We start from the raw sequence: 23292 nt of genomic DNA on the forward strand, positions 1-23292 counted from the left end.
TAATTAAAAAATATATATCAACACTTACTTAAATTATGTCTAATTAAGAAATGTTTTGTTATAAACCACTAATAATTTGCTGCACGCAAAAATATTACGGTTGATACAACGAAAAAAATTGTTAAAAAATGGTTGAAAAATATGTCCCAGCCAGTTTTTAACAGAATATTCGACAATATCCCAGTCGGCCTGGGTTCGATCCCAGATGGTCCCGGTGGCAAATTTTGAGACGAGATTTGTCTGACCACGCCTTCCGTCGGACGGGAAGTAAATGTTGGCCCCGGACTAACCTAAAAAGGTTAGGTCGTTAGCTCAGTCCAGGTGTAGGAGTCGTCTCCCTGGGTCCTGTCCTGGTGGAGTCACTGGTAGGCAGTTGGACTCACAATCCAAAGGTCGTCAGTTCGAATCCCGGGGTGGATGGAAGATAAGGTGTAAAAAGAGGTTTGCAATTGCCTCAACAATCAAGCCTTCGGACACCTAGTTTCGAGTAGGAATCTCGCAATCGAGAACGCCAAGGCAATGCTGTAGAGCGAATAATTTGATTTGATTTTTTGATTCGACAATATTTCAGCTGAAAACAAGAAATTTTTAGTTAATTTTCTGAAAAAATATTCTAGCAGTCGACTGCTAGAATTTTTTCGGCCATTTAACCAACACAAACGGCAATTCCAACTATTTTTTTAGTTGATTTTAGTCACTGGTGGTCAGCAATTTCGGGTTAACAAAATCAACAATCGATTGTTGAAAAAAGTTTTGTAAAAAATTAACCCATACTTTTAGTTAAATTAGCCAAGATTTTCTTAGATTTGCCCCGGTCGGTTTCTCCGTGTATATTTTGTGAGGAATTTGAAAAGAAAATGTCATGATAATCAACTTTGAACTGAGAATTGAATTGAATTGAAATGAAAAAATAATCACTATATGTAAAATGCTTCTACACAGAAAACAATTTATTTATTGAAACATTCTGAATCAAGATTTAAGATTAAAAGGCAGTTTTTGTAGATTTTGCTCGGTTTGTTCTAGAGGTCGTTTCGAGGTGCTCCGATTTGGATGAAACTTTTTGTTTTTGTTTATCTATACATGAGATGAACTCATACCAAATATGAGCCCTTTACGACAAAGGGAAGTGGGGTAAAACGGGCATTGAAGTTTGAGGTCCATAAAAACATCAAACATCAAACAGAATGTACTATGTGCATTAGGATGTAACAAAAATGATTTTTTGGCGGGCATTCAGGGGTTTGTTCCGGTGGGCATACTGAGCCTAAATCCCAAATATGAGCTTGATTGGACGTAACAGGAGCTGGCGCTCCGCCCTTCAATTTTAAATGGGATTTAACCCGTAAAAAAAGATTTTTTCAAAAATGTCACTTTTTGAGGCATTTTGGCCACCGATGCGTTTACCAAAAACATCACTGGCGTGTAGGCCAGATCCTTGCGCATCTTTTAGTATATATAACATTGAAGTTTGGAGCATCCTGGAGCTCGGTACAGACCTTCAAAGTTTGGCATTTTTTCGAAAAATCGGTCCCAGCAAAATCAAATGGCGTCTTGGGCGTCGCGAGGTGCGACGCATATCTTTTTTGCCGGGGCCGATTTTTCGAAAAATACCAGCTCCAGGATCCTCCAAACTTCAATGTTATGTATACCAAAAGATGCGCAAGGATCTGGCCTACACGCCAGTGATGTTTTTGGCAAACGCATCGGTGGCCAAAATGCCTCGAAAAGTGACATTTTTGAAAAAATCTTTTTTTACGGGTTAAATCCCATTTAAAATTGAAGGGTGGAGCGCCAGCTCCTGTTACGTCCAATCAAGCTCATATTTGGGATTTAGGCTCAGTATGCCCACCGGAACAAACCCCTGAATGCCCGCCAAAAAGTCATTTTGGTTTGCATTTTTCTCATAGCTTTTGCAAATTACTGTTAAAAATTGTTTTTTTTTTTCTCTCTTTGCAACTGCCATACTCCCTTAGGTCAAAAGTTAGAGAATTTCATGGACTATGAGCCTACGGTATTAACTTTCTGGCCAATCACAGTTTTTCTCATAGTTTTACGATTTTTCTGTAACAAACTTTTTACATCGTAATTTTTGCCCAGTAGGTCAACAAGACGGATCTTTTTGGTCTCAATTTTTGCATAAACGGAATCCTCGGAAAATTCCACGGTAAATGCAATTTAAAATGAATTAAAATACTTTTTTAACATTTTGTCGTATTAGGGGTAAAACAGGTATTCGCCTACATGATACAGAATTTGACGTATTGTTCACAGGATAAACAAGATCTAATTTTTTTTACAAAAATGTTTTAATTAATTATTATCTAAATCAAATTTATAACTCCTACACGGAGAGACTGTGCCCAGAAATTTTAACAATTAAAATTGTTGATTTTACTTTCGTAAATTTCACAAAAACGTACTTGTTACGGCCAATTTTCAGTTGAATCAACCAAAATTCAGTAATAATTTAATAACCTGTTTGTTGAAAATGCTAAAGGCAAAAGCTAACAGATTTCCCGAACTCGAATGAACGTGCTCGACTGTTAGCTTTGGTTTTAGAAAAATCAAGATTTTTTGGTTAAATGTAAATATCAATTGGTTGATTATTTAAAAGATGAACTTGGGTTTGTTTACGTTTGTCATTTGAAGTCAGGATTCGAACAAGAGCGGTCGATTTGTTGAGTTTGTGTTGTTAATTGTGAAGTGAGAGAATGTGAAAGGTGAAAATCACACTATTTGGCTAATGTTGAAGTGCAAATCGAAGTGAACACTGTTGCAACTGTGGAGGTGCAATTGGTGAGTAAGTTTGTTGATGATTTCTTTGCAGGTGATAAACTATGAAGAACAAGACGAGGACATTCGCAATGAGGACCTCTGATGCGAGGGGACTTCATGACAATGTTTTAAGGAAAGGGAAGGGCAGTGAAAGGAAGAGGCGGGCGAACTCTTGCACGACAATACTTGCACGGGCAAATTTAACAAAAGGTTGGTTAATCTAAGTAAGTATGGATTTATTTTTACATAGCAATTTATCTGTTGTGATTTTAATTAGAAAACTGAATAATCAAAAACCTTCGTGCTTACGATGGATACAATTTTAATGAACCATTTTTTTTTTCAGAATCATCAACCATAAAATATATGGAAATGAGTACACATAATATCAAAATAAAAATGAGATGATGGGAAATGTCTAAAAAATAAAATTTATAAAAGATATACAAAAGAAGATAGAAATATTTTAAAAATGCTGTTAATAGAAGACTGCTAAATAAACTGGTAAGTAAAACTCAAAATATTGTTTTCAGGAAACGGAGCATTATTGATATTTCTTCTTTCCTCATTATAATTACATTTATTTACGATCCTTTTTTCAGTTTATAGACAAAATTAAGGATTTTGCAGCAAATGGTTCGTTTTGGTGTAAATTCTGTGTGAAAAATAACTAAACCTGAGACCGTTGTAGATGATGATGACTTATCGGATGATTGCACAGTGATGGTAAGTGAATACAACACTTAATTTTATACAACATAATAACTTACTTGGTGAAATATCTTCAAGGAATTCACGAGAAATTAAACATCTTTTATAAATATGTTTAACAAAATTTGTAATATGTTTTATTATTATTTTTTAGATTTATGCAACGTATTTTTTCAAACTTTAATCAAACTTTACATGTTTTATAATAACAGATAATAAAAAGTTTTGTTTTGATGCTTTTAACAGTAATTTAATAACTTCATGCAAAAAAAAACAAATTAGTACAAAAGTTAAAATTTTAGGCAGAATAAATGCGAATATAAAAACACCCAGCATTAATTTGTGAGGCATTATTATAAAATTTACTGCAAATTCAATAAAAATATTGCTAACAATAGCTAATTATTGACTACATGCACGAATGTTTTTCTGTATTTAAGTAAGACATTAGTTAAAATTATAGCTAGAAATTCAGCCCGGCCTGTATCGTTAGATAATTAAAGAAAATATATATCGACACTAACATAAATTATGTTTAATTAAGAAATGTTTTGTTATAATTCACTAATAATTTGCAGCATGCAAAAATATTTCAGTTAATAAAACGAAAAAAAATGTTGAAAAATAGTTGAAAAGTATGGTCCAGCCTGTTTTTTACAGAATATTCCACAATATTTCAGCTTAAAACAAAAAAATATTAGTTAATTTTCTGAAAAAAATATTCTAGCAGTCGACTGCTAGAATTTTTTCGGCCATTCAACCAACGAAAATGGCAATTCCAACTATTTTTTTAGCTAATTTTAGTTACTGGTGGTCAGCAATTTTGGGTTAACAAAATCAACAATCGATTGTTGAAAAAAAGCTGTGTAAAAAATTAACCCATACTTTTAGTTAAATTAACCAAGATTTTCTTAGATTTGCCCTGGCCGGTCTCTCCGTGTAAAGTGGAAATTTCCCTAGGATTAAGAATATTAAACAGGGCAAAAATTAACGTTGTAAAATGTTAGCTACAGAAAAATCCTAAAACTATGAGAAAAATTGCGATTGGCCAAAAAGATAATACCGTAGGCTCATAGTCCATGAAATTACATAACTTTTTACCTAAGGGATTATGGGTGTTGGAGGCTGTTGCAAAAAGTTATTAATTTCAATTCAATTCGGGTTTTTTTTTGCGGTCCGTGGCTTCGTGGGCTTCAGAGCAGTTGGCACACCGCTTCGGCTCGGCTTCTTGGACTTTGCACTCGTTTGTCTTGTGGGGACCCCCACAGTTGTTGCACCTCCCCTTGAGGTGGCAGTTTCCGGTCCCATGGCCTAACTGCAAACAGTTCCTGCACTGGGTCACATTCGGCCGCTTGTTCCGGTAGGCCTCCCAGCGGATGATAGTGCTTGCCACAACTTTCATTGCAGAGAGCTTCTTCAGATTGGTGTATCCCTTGGGAAACACCACAATGTACGGAGTTTCGTCCACGGTGGACTTTTCCTTCCGCTTGATGACATGCACCTCCAGCGCGTCCAGCTTGAAATCCCTCTTCAGCAGGTACTTGACCTCGTCCGGTTTAAGTTCATCAGGAAAACCACGAAGAACTACCCGATAAGTTCGTTCGCTCCGCCGTTCGTGGGTGTAGAATTCCACTTTCTTCTTCGTGAGGAGCTCTTGCAACTTGTCAAAATCTTTGACAGAGAAGCAGGTCACCTTGGTTCCAAATCGGGTTAGTTTGTAAATCGGGTTGAAATCAAATTTACAACTTTCCACTATCGCCACGAGCTTGTCAAAATCCGTGGTGCTCTTCACCACCAAAGGTGGTTGCTTTTGTTTACCTGCCGACTGGCCGGGTGGTGAAACCGCCGGGGCGTCTCCTCCTCCTGCTGGGCTGGCATTGTTGTTGTTTTCGTTTTCCGCTAGCGGGCTGATCTTGTTGTTATTGAGCACATTCTGCTCCACTTTTCCTTCTCCAACGACAACTCCGGTGATCTCAGGGGTCTTCTTCCGCTTCCGATTTCCGGGGATGAGTTGGAAATCATCCGTCTCGGAGGTCTCTTCCACCTCCATCCGTCAAACAACTCGAGGCACGATGCCTTTAGCGCGCACGTCACACACGTCTACTCTCTCGGAGCTGTCAGAGCCGCGTCTAAAACATTGAAGATCGAAGATTCGATCGCTATCGAAAGATATAAACATTTCATTGCTCCGGCAGAAGTCCTAGCGAATAGTCGCGTTGACGTGCGTCTCCTTCGAGGTGTTTTTTCGCGTGTTTTTGGTGGCGAATTGCAGCGTTTGCAAGCGGACTGATACGTTCCGGTGGTCGGTGGATCCGTTGTGGACACGGCGGCGGTGCAGCAGCGTAGAAGGAACGAGTTCCGGCACCCGAGCAGCAGCAGCAGGAGGAGTGAGCAGCAGCGGCCGCGGAGGCAGCTGAGGCTAGAGACGGTCGTTGGCCGGTGGAATCGGCCCCGGAGAGTCGACTGCGGTCGGCGGGCCAGTTTTCTGCCAGGCCAGGTCGGAGACAACCCCGTTGTTTACGTGGCTGGCAGCAGGCAGCACAACAACAACAACAACAAGCGCGCGCAAACGAGCTTCCCACGCATCCCGCTGCGGGCGGCAGCCAGTGCGGCCAGTTCGGTGGTGAGTGCGAAAAGCGAGTTTTTTTTTGCGTTTAGTTTTTTTTTCTCATAGTTTTTTTTTTCCTTTTAGTTTTTTTTTCTCTCATTTCTTTTGCGTTATTTTAGTCTTATTATTTTTAGTTTTGATTAGTTTTCTTCCGTTTTTCCACAATCATGGATCCGACCGAGTCGGACTATGAAGAATCCGATTTCGATTCAACCCTTGAGGGTGACGAGGACGTGGAAATGGAGGACTCTGTTCCGGGAGTTCCTTCAAACACCACCAACCGGGACCACTTCCTGAAGGATGAGGATGCTGGCGGTAAAGGGGGATCCTCGGTCGGGTCTAAGAGGACGAAGAGAAAGCGTCCCAAATCAGATCCGAATCCGGTTCCCCCTCAACCACCGATTCCTCCCTTGACTCCAGAACCGATTCCTCCCAATCCAGATCCAATTCCTCCTAAAACACCGGTACCGAATTCGGATCCAAATCTCCCTCCGCCCCTGAATCCTCTTTCTCAAAAACCGATTCCTCGTCCTCGTCAGTATCAAGAGGGATCGCAAACGGAATGGGTGGTCTTCTTCCGGCCCAAACAGAAGCCGCTAAACTTTGTACAGATCACCAAGGATTTGCAGAAGCACTACCCTGGGGTGGCCGAATGTACCAAGCTGAACAAGAGCAAGCTCCGCGTGATCGTGAACTCCGCGGTGCAAGCTAATCAGATCGTAACTGATCTGCGGTTCAGCATTGAGTACCGTGTTTGGATTCCGGCCCACAAAGTCGAAATCGACGGAGTGGTAACGGACGATGGTTTGACTCTGGGGGACTTAACAAACGCTGTGGGACGCTTCAAGAACCCCAAACTTCCAGCAGTGGAGGTACTCGAGTGCCGATAATGGAGCACTTCCATTCGAGCAGTTTTTGCTTTTTTCTACAATGTATTTCTTATGGAGCGAACTGTCAAAAACTGCTCGGCTGCGGGTGCTCCATTGGGCAACGTTACCACCGATGGTGACCAGAAGAAGTTCATTCCTTCTGCCTCGTTCCGGGTGACTTTTGCTGGGTCAGCTTTGCCGGACTACATTGAGCTGTACAAGCTTCGGCTTCCGAAAACTGCCAGCAGTTGGGAAACACCAAGACCTACTGCAGCAACAAGAGCAAGTGCTCAAAGTGCGCCGGCCCCCACAAGCGATTTTTTATGTGAAAAACAGAAAAATATTTTTTCTCTTTTTTATTTTATTTTTAAAAATCGGCCTTCGTCATGCACACGGGACCGGTTTAAGGAGTCTACACCAAAATTTTGAGCCGATTTGGTCGAAGCAATGTTGAGATATCGTGGCACCCGTTTTTTGAAACTTCTAACTTCAAATAGCTATATCTGGGCAATGCTACAACCAAATGACTTTAAATTAGTTTAGTCAATAGATGAAAAAGAATATTGTTATGATTTTGAAAAAAAGTTTAAGTGTACGCTCAAACCAACCTTTTTGCCGATTTACATGTATCAAATCAAATCAAATTATTCGCTCTACAGCATTGCCTTGGCGTTCCCGTTTACGGGATTCCTACTCGAAACTTGATGTCCGAAGGCTTGATTGTTGAGGCAATTGCAAACCTCTTTTTACATCTAAGCTTCCATCCACCCCGGGATTCGAACTGACGACCTTTGGATTGTGAGTCCAACTGCCTACCAGCGACTCCACCGAGGCAGGACCCAGGGAGACGACTCCTACACCTAGATTGAGCTATCGACCTAACCTCTATGGTTAGACCGGGGCCAACATTTACTTCCCCATCCGACGGAAGGCGTGATCAGACAATTCTCGTCTCAGAATTTGCGATCAAACCCAGGCCGACTTACATGTTTACATGTATGTAACCCCTTAAATGTGAGGAAGGCACCAACCACCTAAGGGTGGATTAAGTAACGTTTTTTCATTTCAATTCACTATTTCAGAACCATCATTGACAGTCATTGCCATGGGGCAATGAAAGACATTATCTACAAAACGCGATTTTCACCGATTGAAAATTTAGAATCGTATTCTTGATCAGGAAGGCGATACACAGCTTTCTACGTATAAATCTCTCATGGGTCATCTCGATTCATAATATTTTGCTTTCGCCATTGTAAATTTAATAGAATGTAAATTGAATAGAATGATGAATGAAACACGATATGTAAAATGCTTCTACAGTACTCACAACTCATATTCGGAACAGTTAACAGATCGGCCAATGTTCAAAAAATCATAACAAATCGATAATTGAACTTAATGATTCGCTTTTATCTTCATTTGAAAGCTTTTCTTGCGATCTTTCGATTGCTGTATCTAACAACTGTAAATTTTAACCTTTATATCAAGCTTTTGAAAAAAAAACTTTGTCCCTAGTAATCCACAAATTTGGAACACTTTTTTCTTACGGATGTAAACAAACTTTGGTTCCCTCCATGAGTACATATTTTTTACAAAATAATGACTTCGCGCACTGAAACCAACGAAACTCAAGCTTAGTTATGTTTTATGAATGGTCTGATAACTTTTTTTTGTAAAAATATTAGTTAAATTCATGTGTTTCACAATTGTGGGAGGCACAATAACATCCCACAATTATGGAACAAGTAATTTGAAGGCAGTGTTTTGCTGCTCTGAATGACAACGGCCTACGTTTGGTCAATTTCGCCGCAGCCAGAGGAATGGCTATCTGTAGCACCTTCTTTGCGCGCATGAACATTCGGAAGCACACCTGGCGACACCCGAATGGCGAATCGTGCAGAGTACTGTCGGAAGCTCGACGAGCGGATCAACGAGGACGCGCCTACGGGTAACCTGGACGAGCAATGGGGAGCCCTCCAGAGCATCGTCAACACAACGGCTACCGAAGTGATCGGCACGACCAGAGGACGCAAACCCAAAGGGTGGTTCGATGCGGAGTGCCAGCGAGTGACGGACGAGAAGAACGAGGCCAGGAAACGTATGCCAAAGCTCTAGCACAGTACAACGCGAACGATAAGCGGAGGTTTTATGCAACTGTCAACGGTGTAAGAAAGAAAGCGACGCCTTCCCCTGTTATGTGCAACGACAGGGAAGGTAACCTGTTGACAGATAAGACAGCGGTAGCGGCCAGGTGGAAGGAGCACTTCCAACAGCTGAGAGGGAATCGTCGAGGACAGGATGAACGTTGAGGATGATGGAAAAGCTGTGGACCCGCCTACGTTGGAGAACGTGGAAAAAGCCGTAAAGGAGCTCAAATCCGCGGGAAAGGACGGACTTCCGGCCGAACTTTTCAAGCACGGGAGCGCGCGGATGATCGAGATTCTGCATCAAATCGTCCAGCGAATTTGGTGCGAAGAACAGCTTCCGACCGACTGGTTAGACGGGCTCATCACCCCAATCTACAAGAAAGGGCAAAGACTCGATTGTGCCAACTATCGAGGCATCACAATCCTCAACTCAGCGTACAAAGTACTATCCCGAATCCTGTGGAGCAAGCTGAGACCGTTGACCGAGACCTTTGTCGGCGAATACCAGTGCGGTTTTCGAGCGGGTCGGTCAACGACGGACCAGATGTTCACTCTGCGACAAATCCTCGACAAGTTCCGGGAGTACAACCTGCAAACACACCATTTGTTCATCGACTTCAAGGCGGCGTACGATTCAGTCAAAAGAAACGAACTTTGGAAAATTATGCTAGAACACGGCTTTCCGGCGAAGCTAATTAGACTGATTCGTGCAACGCTCGACGGAGCAAAATCAAGCGTGCGAATAGCTAACGAGACATCTGAAGCATTCGTTACGTTGGATGGATTGAAGCAGGGCGATGCTCTCTCGAACTTACAGTTCATCATAGCGTTGGAGGGTGCTGCTCGAAGGGCAGGCGTGCAAAGAAACGGAACACTCATCACTAAATCGCACATGCTGCTTGGATACGCTGACGACATCGACATCATTGGTATCGATCGTCGTTCAGTGGAGGAGGCGTTCGTCCCTTTCAAGCGGGAAGCTGCGAAGATCGGACTGACGATCAACACTGCCAAGACCAAGTATCTGGTTGCTGGCAGAGCGCGTGGCAGTGCAGGTGATGGTGTTTCGGAGGTGGAAATAGATGGAGAAAGATATGAGGTGGTGGATGAGTTTGTATATCTTGGTACACTTGTGACGTGCGACAACGATGTGAGCTGCGAAGTGAAACGGCGGATTAGTGCTGCAAACAGGACCTTCTACGGTCTTCGTAGCCAGCTAAGGTCCCGCAGCCTAAGGACGCCTACGAAAATCACGCTGTACAGGACCTTGATACTCCCTGTAGCTCTTTACGGTCACGAGTCGTGGACGCTAAAGGAGGCTGACCAGAGAGCACTTGGGGTCTTCGAGCGGAGAATCCTGCGTTCTATCTTCGGCGGCAAGCAAGTAGGAGACCGGTGGCGCAGGCGCATGAACTTCGAGCTGTACCAAGACTACAAACATGCTGATATCGTAAAAGTCATCAAGCACGACAGGCTGAAGTAGGCTGGACATGTAGCCAGAATGTCGGACGAGCGGGCGGCTAAAACGATATTCAGCAGCGAACCTGGACGGGGTCGTTGGCTTCGTGGAAGGCCTCGTACGCGTTGGCTGTGTGCAGTCGACGAAGATGCAAGAGCGGCCAACATTGTGGGCGACTGGAGACGAGCGGCCCAAGATCGAGCATCCTGGAAATCTTCGATTAGTTCAGCGTTGGGTCGATAGACCTGTTGCTGATAAAGTAAAGTAAGTAAGTAAGTTTTGCTGCTCTGAATGAAGCAGACATGCAGTTTTGCCTTCCTCACTTAGGTAAGGCTATAATCCTGCTCTAAAAATGAACTTTGTATAAAAACGTCGTAGACCCACCTTCATGTATACATATCGACTCAGAATCGAAAACTGAACAAATGATTGTGTGTGTGTGTGTGTGTGTGTGTGTGTGTGTGTGTGTGTGTGTGTGTGTGTGTGTGTGTGTGTGTGTGTGTGTGTGTGTGTGTGTGTGTGTGTGTGTGTGTGTGTGTGTGTGTGTGTGTGTGTGTGTGTGTGTGTGTGTGTGTGTGTGTATATGTGACCCACAAACTAGCTCATGTTTCTCGGCACTGGCTGAATCGATTTGACCTGAACCTGTTGCATTCGATTTGGTTTAGGGTCCCATAGATCGAGTTTTATACAGACTGAAGTTTTAATAAGTAGTTCAAAAGTTATGTATAAAATGTGTTTTCACATATATCCGGATCTCACTTAAATGTATGTAAACTATGTCCGGGTCCATCATCCGAGCCATCGTTGGTTAGTTTATCAAAAGACCTTTCCATAGAGCCTACACAGAAAAAAATATGTGAATTTACTCGACACGGAAAAAATGAATCACATGTAAACCCAGTAGATGTAAACTTGAGATTCGACGTAAACGGTTGAATCACGCGTAAAATCATGTTTTTACGTATAATTTGTTGCAAATTTACATCAAATAACATTTAAATTTAAATGTTTAATGACGTGCAAAAGTGTTACATCATAAATGATGTAACATTCGGAAATATTTTTTTGTGTGTAAAACATTGAAGATCTGGCAACCCTGTCTCGAGATATGGCCACTTAAGAAATATTGATGTACTTTTTGGAAGCCGGATCTCACTTAAATGTATGTAAACTATGTCCGGGTCCACCATCCAACCCATCGTGGTTAGGTTATCAAAAGACCTTTCCAACGAGTTCAAAACATTTGAGCTCTGCCAACCCTGTCTCGAGATATGGCCACTTAAGTGATATTGATGTACTTTTTGAAGCCGGATCTCACTTAAATGTAAGTAAACTATGTCTGGATCCACCATCCGACCCATTGTTGGTAAGGTTATCAAAAGACCTTTCCAAAGAGTTCAAAACATTGGAGATCTGGCAACCCTGTCTCGAGATATGGCTACATAAATGTCACTATGTACTTTTTGGATGCCGGATCTCACTAAAATGTATGTAAACTATGTCCGGGTCCATCATCCGACCCATCGTTGGTTAGGTTTTCAGAAAACCTTTCCAACGAGTCCAAATCATTGAAGGTCTGGCAACCCTGTCTCGAGATATGCCCACTTAAGTGATATTGATGTACTTTTTGGAAGCCGGATCTCACTTTAATGTATGTAAACTATATCCGGATCCACCAACCCACCCTTCGTTGGTTAGGTTATCAGAAAACCTTTCCAACGATTTCAAACATTGAAAATCTGGCAACTCTGTCTCAAGATATGTACACTTAAGTGATATTGATGTACTTTTTTACTCCGGATCTAAAAAAGAGATGAAATTTTTGTACAATTCCATCATATCAACCATTGTTGGTAATTGTTTTATAAGTACTACTTTTACTAGTGAAATAGCAATAGAATGTCCAAATAAAGGTCCTAAAAATAGAAAAGATGCATTAAATTTTGGCATGCTATTGACAAATTATTACAAAAGTGTTCTGAATATGCGGGATGACTGTACAAACTACACAGAAAAAAATGATGGTAAATGATCCTTGCACTGTAACTTGGATTTGGCCCGCACTTTTCTCTCACACTTTTGTCAACAATATTTCCAAAAACTAGGCAACCAGCAGTTGTTTATTTACATTTCCAGTCGCAGTTTCCACCAAACTGGACATTCGCACTATAAAATTAAAAATAAAATGTATACACACAGAAAAAAAATGTTGAATTTTGGAATGTTGAAAATTTGGTAGGTTGAATATTACCTCTTTTTTTTTGAGTAATATTACATAAACAATGTGTAAAAATGTGAACCTGAAGAATATTCATCAAAAACTGATGAAAATTCATCATTTTCAGAGGTAAAATTTATCATTTTTTGACACACAATCTGTCACCATTTCCTGATGAATATTACCATCACATGGTGTCGATCCAATTCCCAAAATAAAATTCCCTGACTTTTCCCTGACCTCTCCAGACCACCATTTTTTTTATTTTCTATTTTTTACTAACATATTGTTTGGAGCGTTTTTATATTTTCATGCATTTTATTTTTTGAATATTGGAAATTTAAAATATTGAAAAAATTCTATGACTTTTTTATTTTATTTTTTTAACGATGCAAAAACTCAAAAACTTTTTTTTTATTTTGTCAATCATTTTTTTCTAAACGAACATCCAAAATGAGCAGCCATGAAATTGTCCTATGTTTTTTTCTACCTTGACCAGAGCCTACAGACGATCATTCACATTTGTTTTCATTTTATAAAAATTAAAACAAAATACAACCTGCTCGAGTATTTCAAATAGTCATTATTTATCAAACTTAGATATTTGGGTTTTTTAGAATAGATTCCAAATTTAAGCTCGATCTGACCACGGGAACTCCTCCTTGTAACCCCTTGAATGTTGTTTGGGGAAAATATGTGAAATGTAGTTGTACAGTCCCTATGAAATCTCGGATGCTGGAAACAACTTTTCTGAAGAGACCATATTTTATAAATTCTTGAACTCTCAAATTCCTTTATTCAGAGTTGTTACGGAGAAATCGAAAACAAATCCGCGCCATCCCAAAACCCAATCCGCGCAAAATCCGCGTCATTTTAAGAAAAATAATTTTGCGACAAGCATACAAAAGAGTTTCACAATAAATTCAATTTTGTAATCTCAGAACACAGAATCTTGAAACGCTGAAAATGTATTTTTCTAGGATTAGGTAAACTAAAAGAAAAAGCCAAAACAAACATTTTCATTTTCAACATATAGAAATTCAGATCTAAAAACTGAATGAAATCTAAATAAAAATAAAAATAAAAATTGTAATAAATTCTCGATCTTGAGGTTTTAAATTTAAGAAACAGCTCATACTCGATGATCTTACCAAAGCGTCACTAAGAAAAATCGAAGCGAATTTTGCTACATCTTCTTCTAAAAAATTTTCTAACCAAAAAAAAACTCCAAAAACACTTCAAATTTTATCAGGTTTTCTCTAATCTAAGATGGTAACAAAAATGGCAGCATTCAAGAACCTAGGAATTTAAGAATTTTAGAATTTAAGAATTTAAGAATTTAAGAATTTAAGAATTTAAGAATTTAAGAATTTAAGAATTTAAGAATTTAAGAATTTAAGAATTTAAGAATTTAAGAATTTAAGAATTTAAGAATTTAAGAATTTAAGAATTTAAGAATTTAAGAATTTAAGAATTTAAGAATTTAAGAATTTAAGAATTTAAGAATTTAAGAATTTAAGAATTTAAGAATTTAAGAATTTAAGAATTCAAGAATTTAAGAATTTAAGAATTTAAGAATTTAAGAATTTAAGAATTTAAGAATTTAAGAATTTAAGAATTTAAGAATTTAAGAATTTAAGAATTTAAGAATTTAAAAATTTAAGAATTTAAGAATTTAAGAATTTAAGAATTTAAGAATTTAAGAATTTAAGAATTTAAGAATTTAAGAATTTAAGAATTTAAGAATTTAAGACTTTAAGAATTTAAGAATTTAAGAATTTAAGAATTTAAGAATTTAAGAATTTAAGAATTTAAGAATTTAAGAATTAAAGAATTTAAGAATTTAAGAATTTAAGAATTTAAGAATTTAAGAATTTAAGAATTTAAGAATTTAAGAATTTAAGAATTTAAGAATTTTAGAATTTTAGAATTTTAGAATTTAAGAATTTAAGAATTTAAGAATTTAAGAATTTAAGAATTTAAGAATTTAAGAATTTAAGAATTTAAGAATTTAAGAATTTAAGAATTTAAGAATTTAAGAATTTAAGAATTTAAGAATTTAAGAATTTAAGAATTTAAGAATTTAAGAATTTAAGAATTTAAGAATTTAAGAATTTAAGAATTTAAGAATTTAAGAATTTAAGAATTTAAGAATTTAAGAATTTAAGAATTTAAGAATTTAAGAATTTAAGAATTTAAGAATTTAAGAATTTAAGAATTTAAGAATTTAAGAATTTAAGAATTTAAGAATTTAAGACTTTAAGAATTTAAGAATTTAAGAATTTAAGAATTTAAGAATTTAAGAATTTATGAATTTATGAATTTAAGAATTTAAAAATAATATTTTTTTTTGTAATCTTGATTGTTTTTATTTGGTTTTTTATTTCTGAATATTGATATCTTTGATTTTTGTTTTCAGATTTTTTAAATTTTGATTTAAAAAATTCCGATCTTTTAATTTCTTTTTTAATATGATTTTATTTTTTTGGGTTTTTAAATACTATTTTTCCTAATTTCTGAATAATCCTGTTTTGAATGTTGGAGCTGTAATTTTTGAATGTTTTGATTTTTTTTATTTTTCTTTAAGAATGTTCAAATAAAAAAATATATATTTCTACTGGTTGAATCCCATCTAAAATTCAAAGGCGGAGAAGCTTCTGTTACGTCCAATCAAGCTCATATTTGGGATAGAAGCACAGTACACCCACTGGAACATGCTCAATAATAATTTTTGTTACATCCAAATGTCTGTGTCTTCAAGAAAAGTTTGAAATATGATTAAGATTCACAAGATTAAAATTGAATGTATTCAGTATAAAAGAAAAATGAATAAGGAAAAAAAACATTACTCAAAACTTTAAAGAAATTAAATATCCAGAGTCAGTATGTTTCAAAATGAGTTGAGTGTAGTCCGTAACAACCCTGTTTATTCCATAAATTGTTGTTTTATTTCTTCAATTCTTGAATTTAATTCTTTAATTTTTAATTACATTTCACCGTAACTATTTTGCTTACATTTTAAATTACACAAAATTAGACTACTTTGGATCATTTCTAAATCATAGTTCAGTTTAATTTTGAGAAAAATAAAAATTTAAATAACGAATACTAAAGTGAAATTTTGGAAAATTTTCTAACCTCACATTTTTTTTTAGAATTTTAGAATAAGAATTTAAAAAATTAAGAAATCGACAATTCTTAAATATCAGAATTTCAATATTTTCAAAAATTTAGTATCTTTATGCTTTAGAGTTTTAGATTTTTTTTTAATTTTCAATTATTCGAATTTGTAAACATTTCATTTTTGAAATCATTCAAATTTTCTGACAAAATGTATGATTTTCTCTATGGTCCCTATATGCTAAGCAAACGACCAATTTTAGAACAAAGGATGGTGGGGCAACTGCCTCATTAGGGTGTAATATCAAAATCGATTTTCCAGCACAGCAATTTTTCAGTTCCTTTTGGGGTCCTAAACAACTCCCCAAAGTTTGGGCACGATTGGATTAGTCCTCACTTTGCGCAAAGCGATTCAATTTTCCATATAAATTTGTATGGGAAAAACCAATTTTTTTAATTTTGATATTTATAAAATCCACGTTTCAAGCTGTACTAAAACCGGATTCATATTCAAATGCTCTGGAAGGTGCTCTACAACTTTCCCGAAGAGAGTATGGTGCTAGCATGTCCCTAAGAGAAGATACAGCGTCCTCAAAACTCGTCTAAAACGTGATTTTCGAGCAAAAAACACATTTTAGACGAGTTTTTAACACGCTGTATCTTTTTTTAGGAGCAAGTTAGCACCATACTCTCTTCGGGAAAGTTGTAGAGCACCTTCTAGAGCATCTGAATATGAATCCGGTTTTAGTACAGCGTGAAACGTGGATTTTATAAATATCGAAATCCAAAAAAATTGTTTTTCCCATACAAATTTATATGGAAAATTGAATCGCTTTGCGCAAAGTGAGGACTAAACCAATCGTTCCCAAACTTTGGGGAGTTGTTTAGGACCCCAAAAGGAACTGAAAAATTGCTGTGCTCGCTAAATTTGGACAACTTTATTTTTTTCCATACAACCATATTACACCCTACTGCCTCATATTGTTCCACCCTGTGTGCGCTAGTAATTTGTAATTTTCAGTTGAACGGAAACCCAAATCAAAACCAAATTATTTGATTTTTTAACCTAAACATATTGCAAACAAGCTACGCGCTTTTCATCGTGACCCTTTTCTTTAGCATTTTTTATATGGAGTTCTGCGTTCCTTCCGGGCTGACCAATATAAAAAAATAAATATTATCAATGTTGCAAAGTTTGGCCTGGAAGACATTCAAATACATAATCAAGGGTGAATTTTCAAAAAGAAATGAAATTTTGTAGTAATATTTTTAGGATCATCGAAATTCCCTGACCCAGCTTAAAGTTCCCTGACTTTCCCTGACTTTTCCAGGTCAAATAATATTCCTTGACAATTCCAGGTTTTCCCTGACTTTTCCAGAAATCGACACCATGCATCATTTTTTTCTGTGCATTCGCAATTCGCAATTTTCAGTGTAAGAACGGGCCTTGACCGATCTTATGCACAAGGTTCCCGCCGAACACGCACTGCCCTTACACCTACATCTCACCCTTGCTCTGAGTCAGTACGAGCAGCACGCTAGAACACGCTTTGAGTGTTCGTGCCAGGCATACACACCTTCTCTTCCGGTTACGCATTTTAACTCGGCCGGGGGGGGGGGGGGTACATTACGTAGGGTTTGATGTAAGTATAAGCGCCTAACCATTTATAGTGTGCCTATCAACTTTCATTAAAGCAAAAACTGTTTTATTTTTAGTTTGAATTCAAAAACTTATTGTTATTTACTTTGTATTGTTTTCTCCTGAAATTTTCCCTATTGTTGAGTCTGTTTATCTGTTGCTATTTCTTTTGTCGCGGTGTTTTGTTACAATTTTTGGTCCTAAGCATGTTATAAAAGTTTACCAAAAAATAATAATATTTGTGTTAATCCTTTAACAATTCCATAAATTGAGTAAGGGCTCAAACCTCACTTGTTTGAAAAAAGGGTGAAGATTGAAAACAATAGACAGTAAAAGAGAATTTATTTTATAAAAATCAAGTATCAATAGTAATAGAATGATGAGCGTATTTTGAAGAGTAAAAATGAGAAGCTAGATGTATTAGATGTAAAATTAGACAATAGTTAAAAAATAGAGATACAAAACAAGCTTAGATTATAGTAATGATAATTTATAGGACAGATAAAGAATTATTCAAATAAATAAATTCGCAATAAAATCAAAAAAGATTAGGCAAATGATAAATAGACTTGATATTACTAGTACATTAAGGAAAAGTATATTTCTAAGGAAAAAAAATCAAAACAAAGTTTGTTTCAGCAGTATAAATTGATGGAAAAGAGTGGAAAAGCTTTGAGGGATAAGAGAATCAAAAGTTAGTAAAATTAAAATCAAATGTTGGGAATTAAATAGAAGAATCAGTGAAGAATTGGGAATCAGAAGAGCAAAATAAAAATAGGAGATAGGTGGTAGCTGAGAATTAAGAGAAGAGAAACCCCGTTGTGCGATGTTTCAGGTACATCCACAGCAGTTGACTCAACATACTGCGAATCAAAACAATACCGTCTGCAATCACAAATTACTTCCCTTTCCCCACATTGTCGCGCCCCTTTCTTTTAGCCGTCTCGACTCTGACCCGCGGTGGTCAAAGGTTTACGATCCGTTTCCACAGGCCACCAGCTAGGTCATCATGAAAACCAAGCCAACGTGGAGGTAAGAAAATAGGACACTCGCAAGGAACCAGATCTATACTGTTCTGATCAAGATAATTCTGATGATCTAACAGAACTACGGATGTAGTTAGTTACGCTCCTTCCAGGATGTTCCTTACGTGGACGTCAACCGAAGAGCACGCAACAAGGTCAGTGCCATTGCATGCTCTTAGGTATCAATCCTTGGCCTGCATCATTTTTTTTCTGTGCATTCAATAAAAAATTAAAATGTTCAGAACACTACTGTCCCTTTGTCAACAACGTCAAAGAGTCATAGTGGAGTCACACTCTGGAGCTCCACGGAGTGTTTAAATAACGAAAAGGACAATATCCTCAATGCAAATTTGAAGACCTGAGGGCTTTTGTTAATTTGATTTGGTTAACCGCGGCGGATTTTCTTGAAATAATTCGAACTGTCAAAAATCCACCAAAGCATCTACCGGTGGATATTTTTCTACCACAGATTTTTGTGCGATCAATGTGGTAGATGCTTTGGTGGATTTTTGACAGTTCGAATTATTTCAAGAAAATCCACCGCGGTTAACCAAATCAAATTAACAAAAGCCCTCTGATTTACTGGAGACACTTACCTAGGCCAAGTATATATTCCCGAAACTTCAAAGCCGTAATGCCAAGCACCAAAGTAGGCACCTTGATTCTTTGGACCCGTACAAACACCATGACCGTGCGCTTTATTATCCTCCCATCCACCGCAAAATGTACCGCCATCCTCAAAGTCATAGCGGCCGCCGCTGATTTTCCCGTCAGAGCCAACAGGACTTGCTGCTATTCCTTGCTGTGGGCCACTGCCAGCCATATTTACATTCTCTTCTCGATTATTCGTCGGTAGTCGTCGTGTTCCGATCACAACACACTTTCAGCAAGTTGATAGCACTGATGCTGCACTTCACGGTCCTCAAAGGCATCAGATAACGATTTTCCTCTAACTTCATATGCTAAGTGTTGCATACTTTTCACGGGAGAGTTTTCACAACATTTTATTAATAAATTCTCCTTGATTTTACTAGGGCCAATCATTCAAATATGATATTCGTTTTCTGCACACAAACACTAGCATTAACTACTGTGAAACTAAAACCAACAGAAACAAAAAATCTCCACCGGGCAAATCTAGATGTTTTAATGTACTAATTAGTTGAAGCGTTTTATCTTTTTTTTTTTTTCAAAGAATCAATCAAATACAAATTATTCGATATTTACAATTTCTGAGTTTTTCCATCAAAATAAAATCAAAATCTCTCGAATTTAAAATAAATATGCAAAAAAACCATGATCTACGAACGTAACAGTATAGAAAATCTCGGATAAGGTTACTGTTTTTTCTCCGTGCTCATGTGTACTTTTTAAACAAATCCTTTTTTCGATCAATTTAACCAATTTAAAACATGTTTGATACTGTTCATTACACGTCCATCCATACTTGAAACTCAAACCCAGTGAAAATCTTTATAGGATAAGGCAATTTTGTCTAACTTAGTTATTAGTTGACCATAACGGTCAAATAAACTTTGAGAACTTTCAAACATCGACTCCATGTATCATGAGTCGGTTATGACTCATGGGGATTATATCGGTTAACCGATTTGGTTTTTGGGCTGAAATTTTCAGTCATGCATCCTATTTATTTTGTTGAATTGAGTTACTTCTTTTTTCCGAAAGTTGAATCACTCCAAGTAGTTCAAATTTCCGCTACTGTTTGTTGCATAAAATCCAATTAAAATTAGCATTTGTGCTATGTTTTTATCTGTTGTAAGTTGTCACATGTTTCAAAGCCAAGCTCGTCACGCAGGTCAAAGTTCTCATTTGTAAAGGACATAATTGCAAAACCTCCACATAGGACGGTTGTCGTTCGCTAACTTTCACTACACCATACACACAACGACGACGTCGACGGCGAAGAAAAGCGTTTTGCTCGATGATGATGAGAACACACTGGCATATATAAATAAATATCAGCTACTCTGGTCGATCCGCAAACGTTTTCTGAAAGTACCGATGACTGGTTGAGGAGAGCTTGTACGTCAAAACGGGAGAAGTTTTCAGCTGAACCATAAAATGTCGAAGATTTTTTTTCCTCCAATTTAAAACCATTGTCTACGGATTTTCCTCTGGATATTCCATATTTAGCAAAATTTTAATGCGAAAAACGCTGTTATCTCTGCTCTCCGAAGCAGTTATATTTATACCCAACTGTCGATCCCATTTTCGTGCGCAATTCTACTATTTTCAATCATCTATTTTTTCTTCTTCCGAACCGCACAACGAGGGTTAGCAAAAAATACGTGTACATCGTGGCAAAATAAGTTCCGATTTTGAAAAATTTCACTATACACATACACACTTCCGTAATTTTCTGAGTGAATTTTTCATTCAACTATTTTCTCCAAATCAATATGAGCTCTCCTTCCTCGCTTGCCCCCTTCGGTACACATACTTGTCGCACAATACATTAAAATTCATTGTAAAATGGGACACACATGTGTGTTGAAGGGCTGGTGTTGTTTCATGTGATTATTGGATATTTTATACATTCAAGGTCCCATTTTCTTTTCCTCGCCTGCCTGCCGGGCACATGAGAAAATAAAAAAAAACACTAGAATAATCTATAACATTACGGCGAACACTACATCAGGCAGGCCACATTTGCATTCCTCAGATATGATTTCCACACCAAGAAAAAGATGAGCTCATTCATAGTCGTTTCAGTGTGTATAGCTTGCGGGATGGATTCGAGGATTTTTCACCTACTAAGGCCTTTTTTCACGCGAACGCGATTTGGAAATCACTCAATAAAACACATTATCACTCTGTTTGGGGAACAAGCATTTTTTCGATGTTAAAAAACTTAAATCACACACGGGAAACCGTACACGCGACCGATGGCAATGGAATCATCCCTTTTTTCCTGTCGAAAAAAAATGTTCTATTTCTATTCTGCACATGAAATTTTACACAAAGATGCATTAGAAAGAAAAAAAAACTCGCCCAATAACTATGTATGCTGCTTATTCACTACGGAAAATTCACTGATATACATTCCTCTGCATATGGGGAAAATTGTTTCTCGACGAGGAAAAGGTATTTTTACGTTCAAATCAAAATATTCGACAATACAGGCGAAAACCATTATTTGTCCCACGTATAGGCATTTCGTCTTTGCCTCACTCATTCGAACACAGAAATATAGACCAGTTTTACACGCACGCTCACGCACAAACACACATACACAAGCGTTACTGACAATAGGATTTTCCGCGTCGGAGTTTTTCATTCCACAGCCGACGAATCTCGTTTTCTTGTATTTTTCCGAGACCAGCCAGCGGGCGCGCTCTCTCGCTCTTCTCCTCTCACTGGCAGGCCTCTCAATTTTGCTCAATTTTTTGGCTTTTCCTTCCACACACTTACGCTTCCTACATTCAACCCTCGAAGTTGATCCTAGAAGTATAAAAAACACTTAACATCTTTCTATATTGTTACCAATAAATTTTCAAAAAAAAAATCAAAATTTGTTATGTTTTGTAATTGATATTCAGATCAAAACCACAACGCTTTAAAAATTGTAATTATTATTGCATAATAATGGACTTTTTAAATATTCTCAATTAAAATCACATATACAGTCTGCAGAACAAGTTTTTGATAAAATTCAAATTTATGTGCCATATAAGCGGAGATTATCCAGTACTTTATAAGGATGTCGACGAATTTTCCAAATCTTGTAAAGGGGAATCGCGATTGGCCACACTTCGTATACAGTCATCCCACATATTCGGAACGGTTTCCAGATCGGCCAATGTTTAAAAAAATCATAGCAAATCGATAATTGAACTAAATGATTCGCTTCATTTGAAAGCTTTTCTTGCGATCTTTCGAATGCTGTATCGAACATCTGCAAATTTTAACTTTTATATGAAGTTTTTGAAGAATTACTTTGACCCTTGAAATGTAAACAAACTTTGGATCTCTCTAGGAGTACATATTTATTACCAAATAATGACTTCATACACTGAAACAAATGAAACTCAAGCTTAGTGATGTTTTATACATGGTTTGAAAACTTTTTTTTGTGAAAATATCAGTTAAATTCAGGTGTTCCACAATTGTAGGAGGCACAATAACAACCCACAATTATGAAACAGGCCATTTGGAGGCAGTGTTTTGCTGCTCTGCACAAAATAGTCTTGGAATGAAGTTTTTTGCTCAAAAAGTACTACTTTTACTAGATAATGTCCAAATGAAGGTTCTAAAAATAGTAAGGTCGACAGAAAAGCTAGTTTTGGCATGCTATTGACAAATTATCATCAAAGTGTTCCGAATTTGTGGGTGTTCCGAATATGTGGGATGACTGTATGTACAGTTCTCTACGAAATCGGTATTTTTTCTTAAATTTTGATTTTTGTATTTTTTTATCCGACTGAAACTTTTTTGGTGCCTTCGGTATGCCCAAAGAAGCCATTGAATGAATTTTTTGATCGATTTGGTGTCTTCGGCAAAGTTGTAGGTATGGATATGGACTACACTGAAAAAAATGATACACGGTAAGAAAAAATTTGGTGATTTTTTATTTAACTTTTTGTCACTAAAACTTGATTTGCAAAAAACACTATTTTTAATTTTTTTTTATATATGTTTTAGAGGACATCAAATGCCAACTTTTCAGAAATTTATGAATTTTTGAATCAATACTG

General features: G+C 37.2%; 1 protein-coding gene across 7 annotated transcripts in view; it reads right to left on the reverse strand.

Annotated features, from left to right (window-relative positions):
* Positions 1–21864, reverse strand: part of LOC6053408 (junctophilin-1) — a 61786-nt gene extending 39922 nt beyond the window's left edge. The window contains exons 1-2 of one of the 7 annotated variants that reach the window (XM_038251715.1): positions 21846–21864; positions 19174–19553 (exon numbers count right to left, since the gene is read on the reverse strand). In XM_038251715.1, the coding sequence (XP_038107643.1) occupies positions 19174–19400 (227 nt within the window). In that variant the 5' untranslated portion in view covers positions 19401–19553; positions 21846–21864. The other 6 variants (XM_038251711.1, XM_038251712.1, XM_038251709.1 and 3 more) reach the window with 6 other exon arrangements.
* Positions 21865–23292: the final 1428 nt, after the last annotated feature.

This window comes from Culex quinquefasciatus, chromosome 2, assembly GCF_015732765.1.
Source record: "Culex quinquefasciatus strain JHB chromosome 2, VPISU_Cqui_1.0_pri_paternal, whole genome shotgun sequence".
In the NCBI taxonomy this organism is placed as follows: Eukaryota; Metazoa; Arthropoda; class Insecta; order Diptera; family Culicidae; genus Culex; species Culex quinquefasciatus.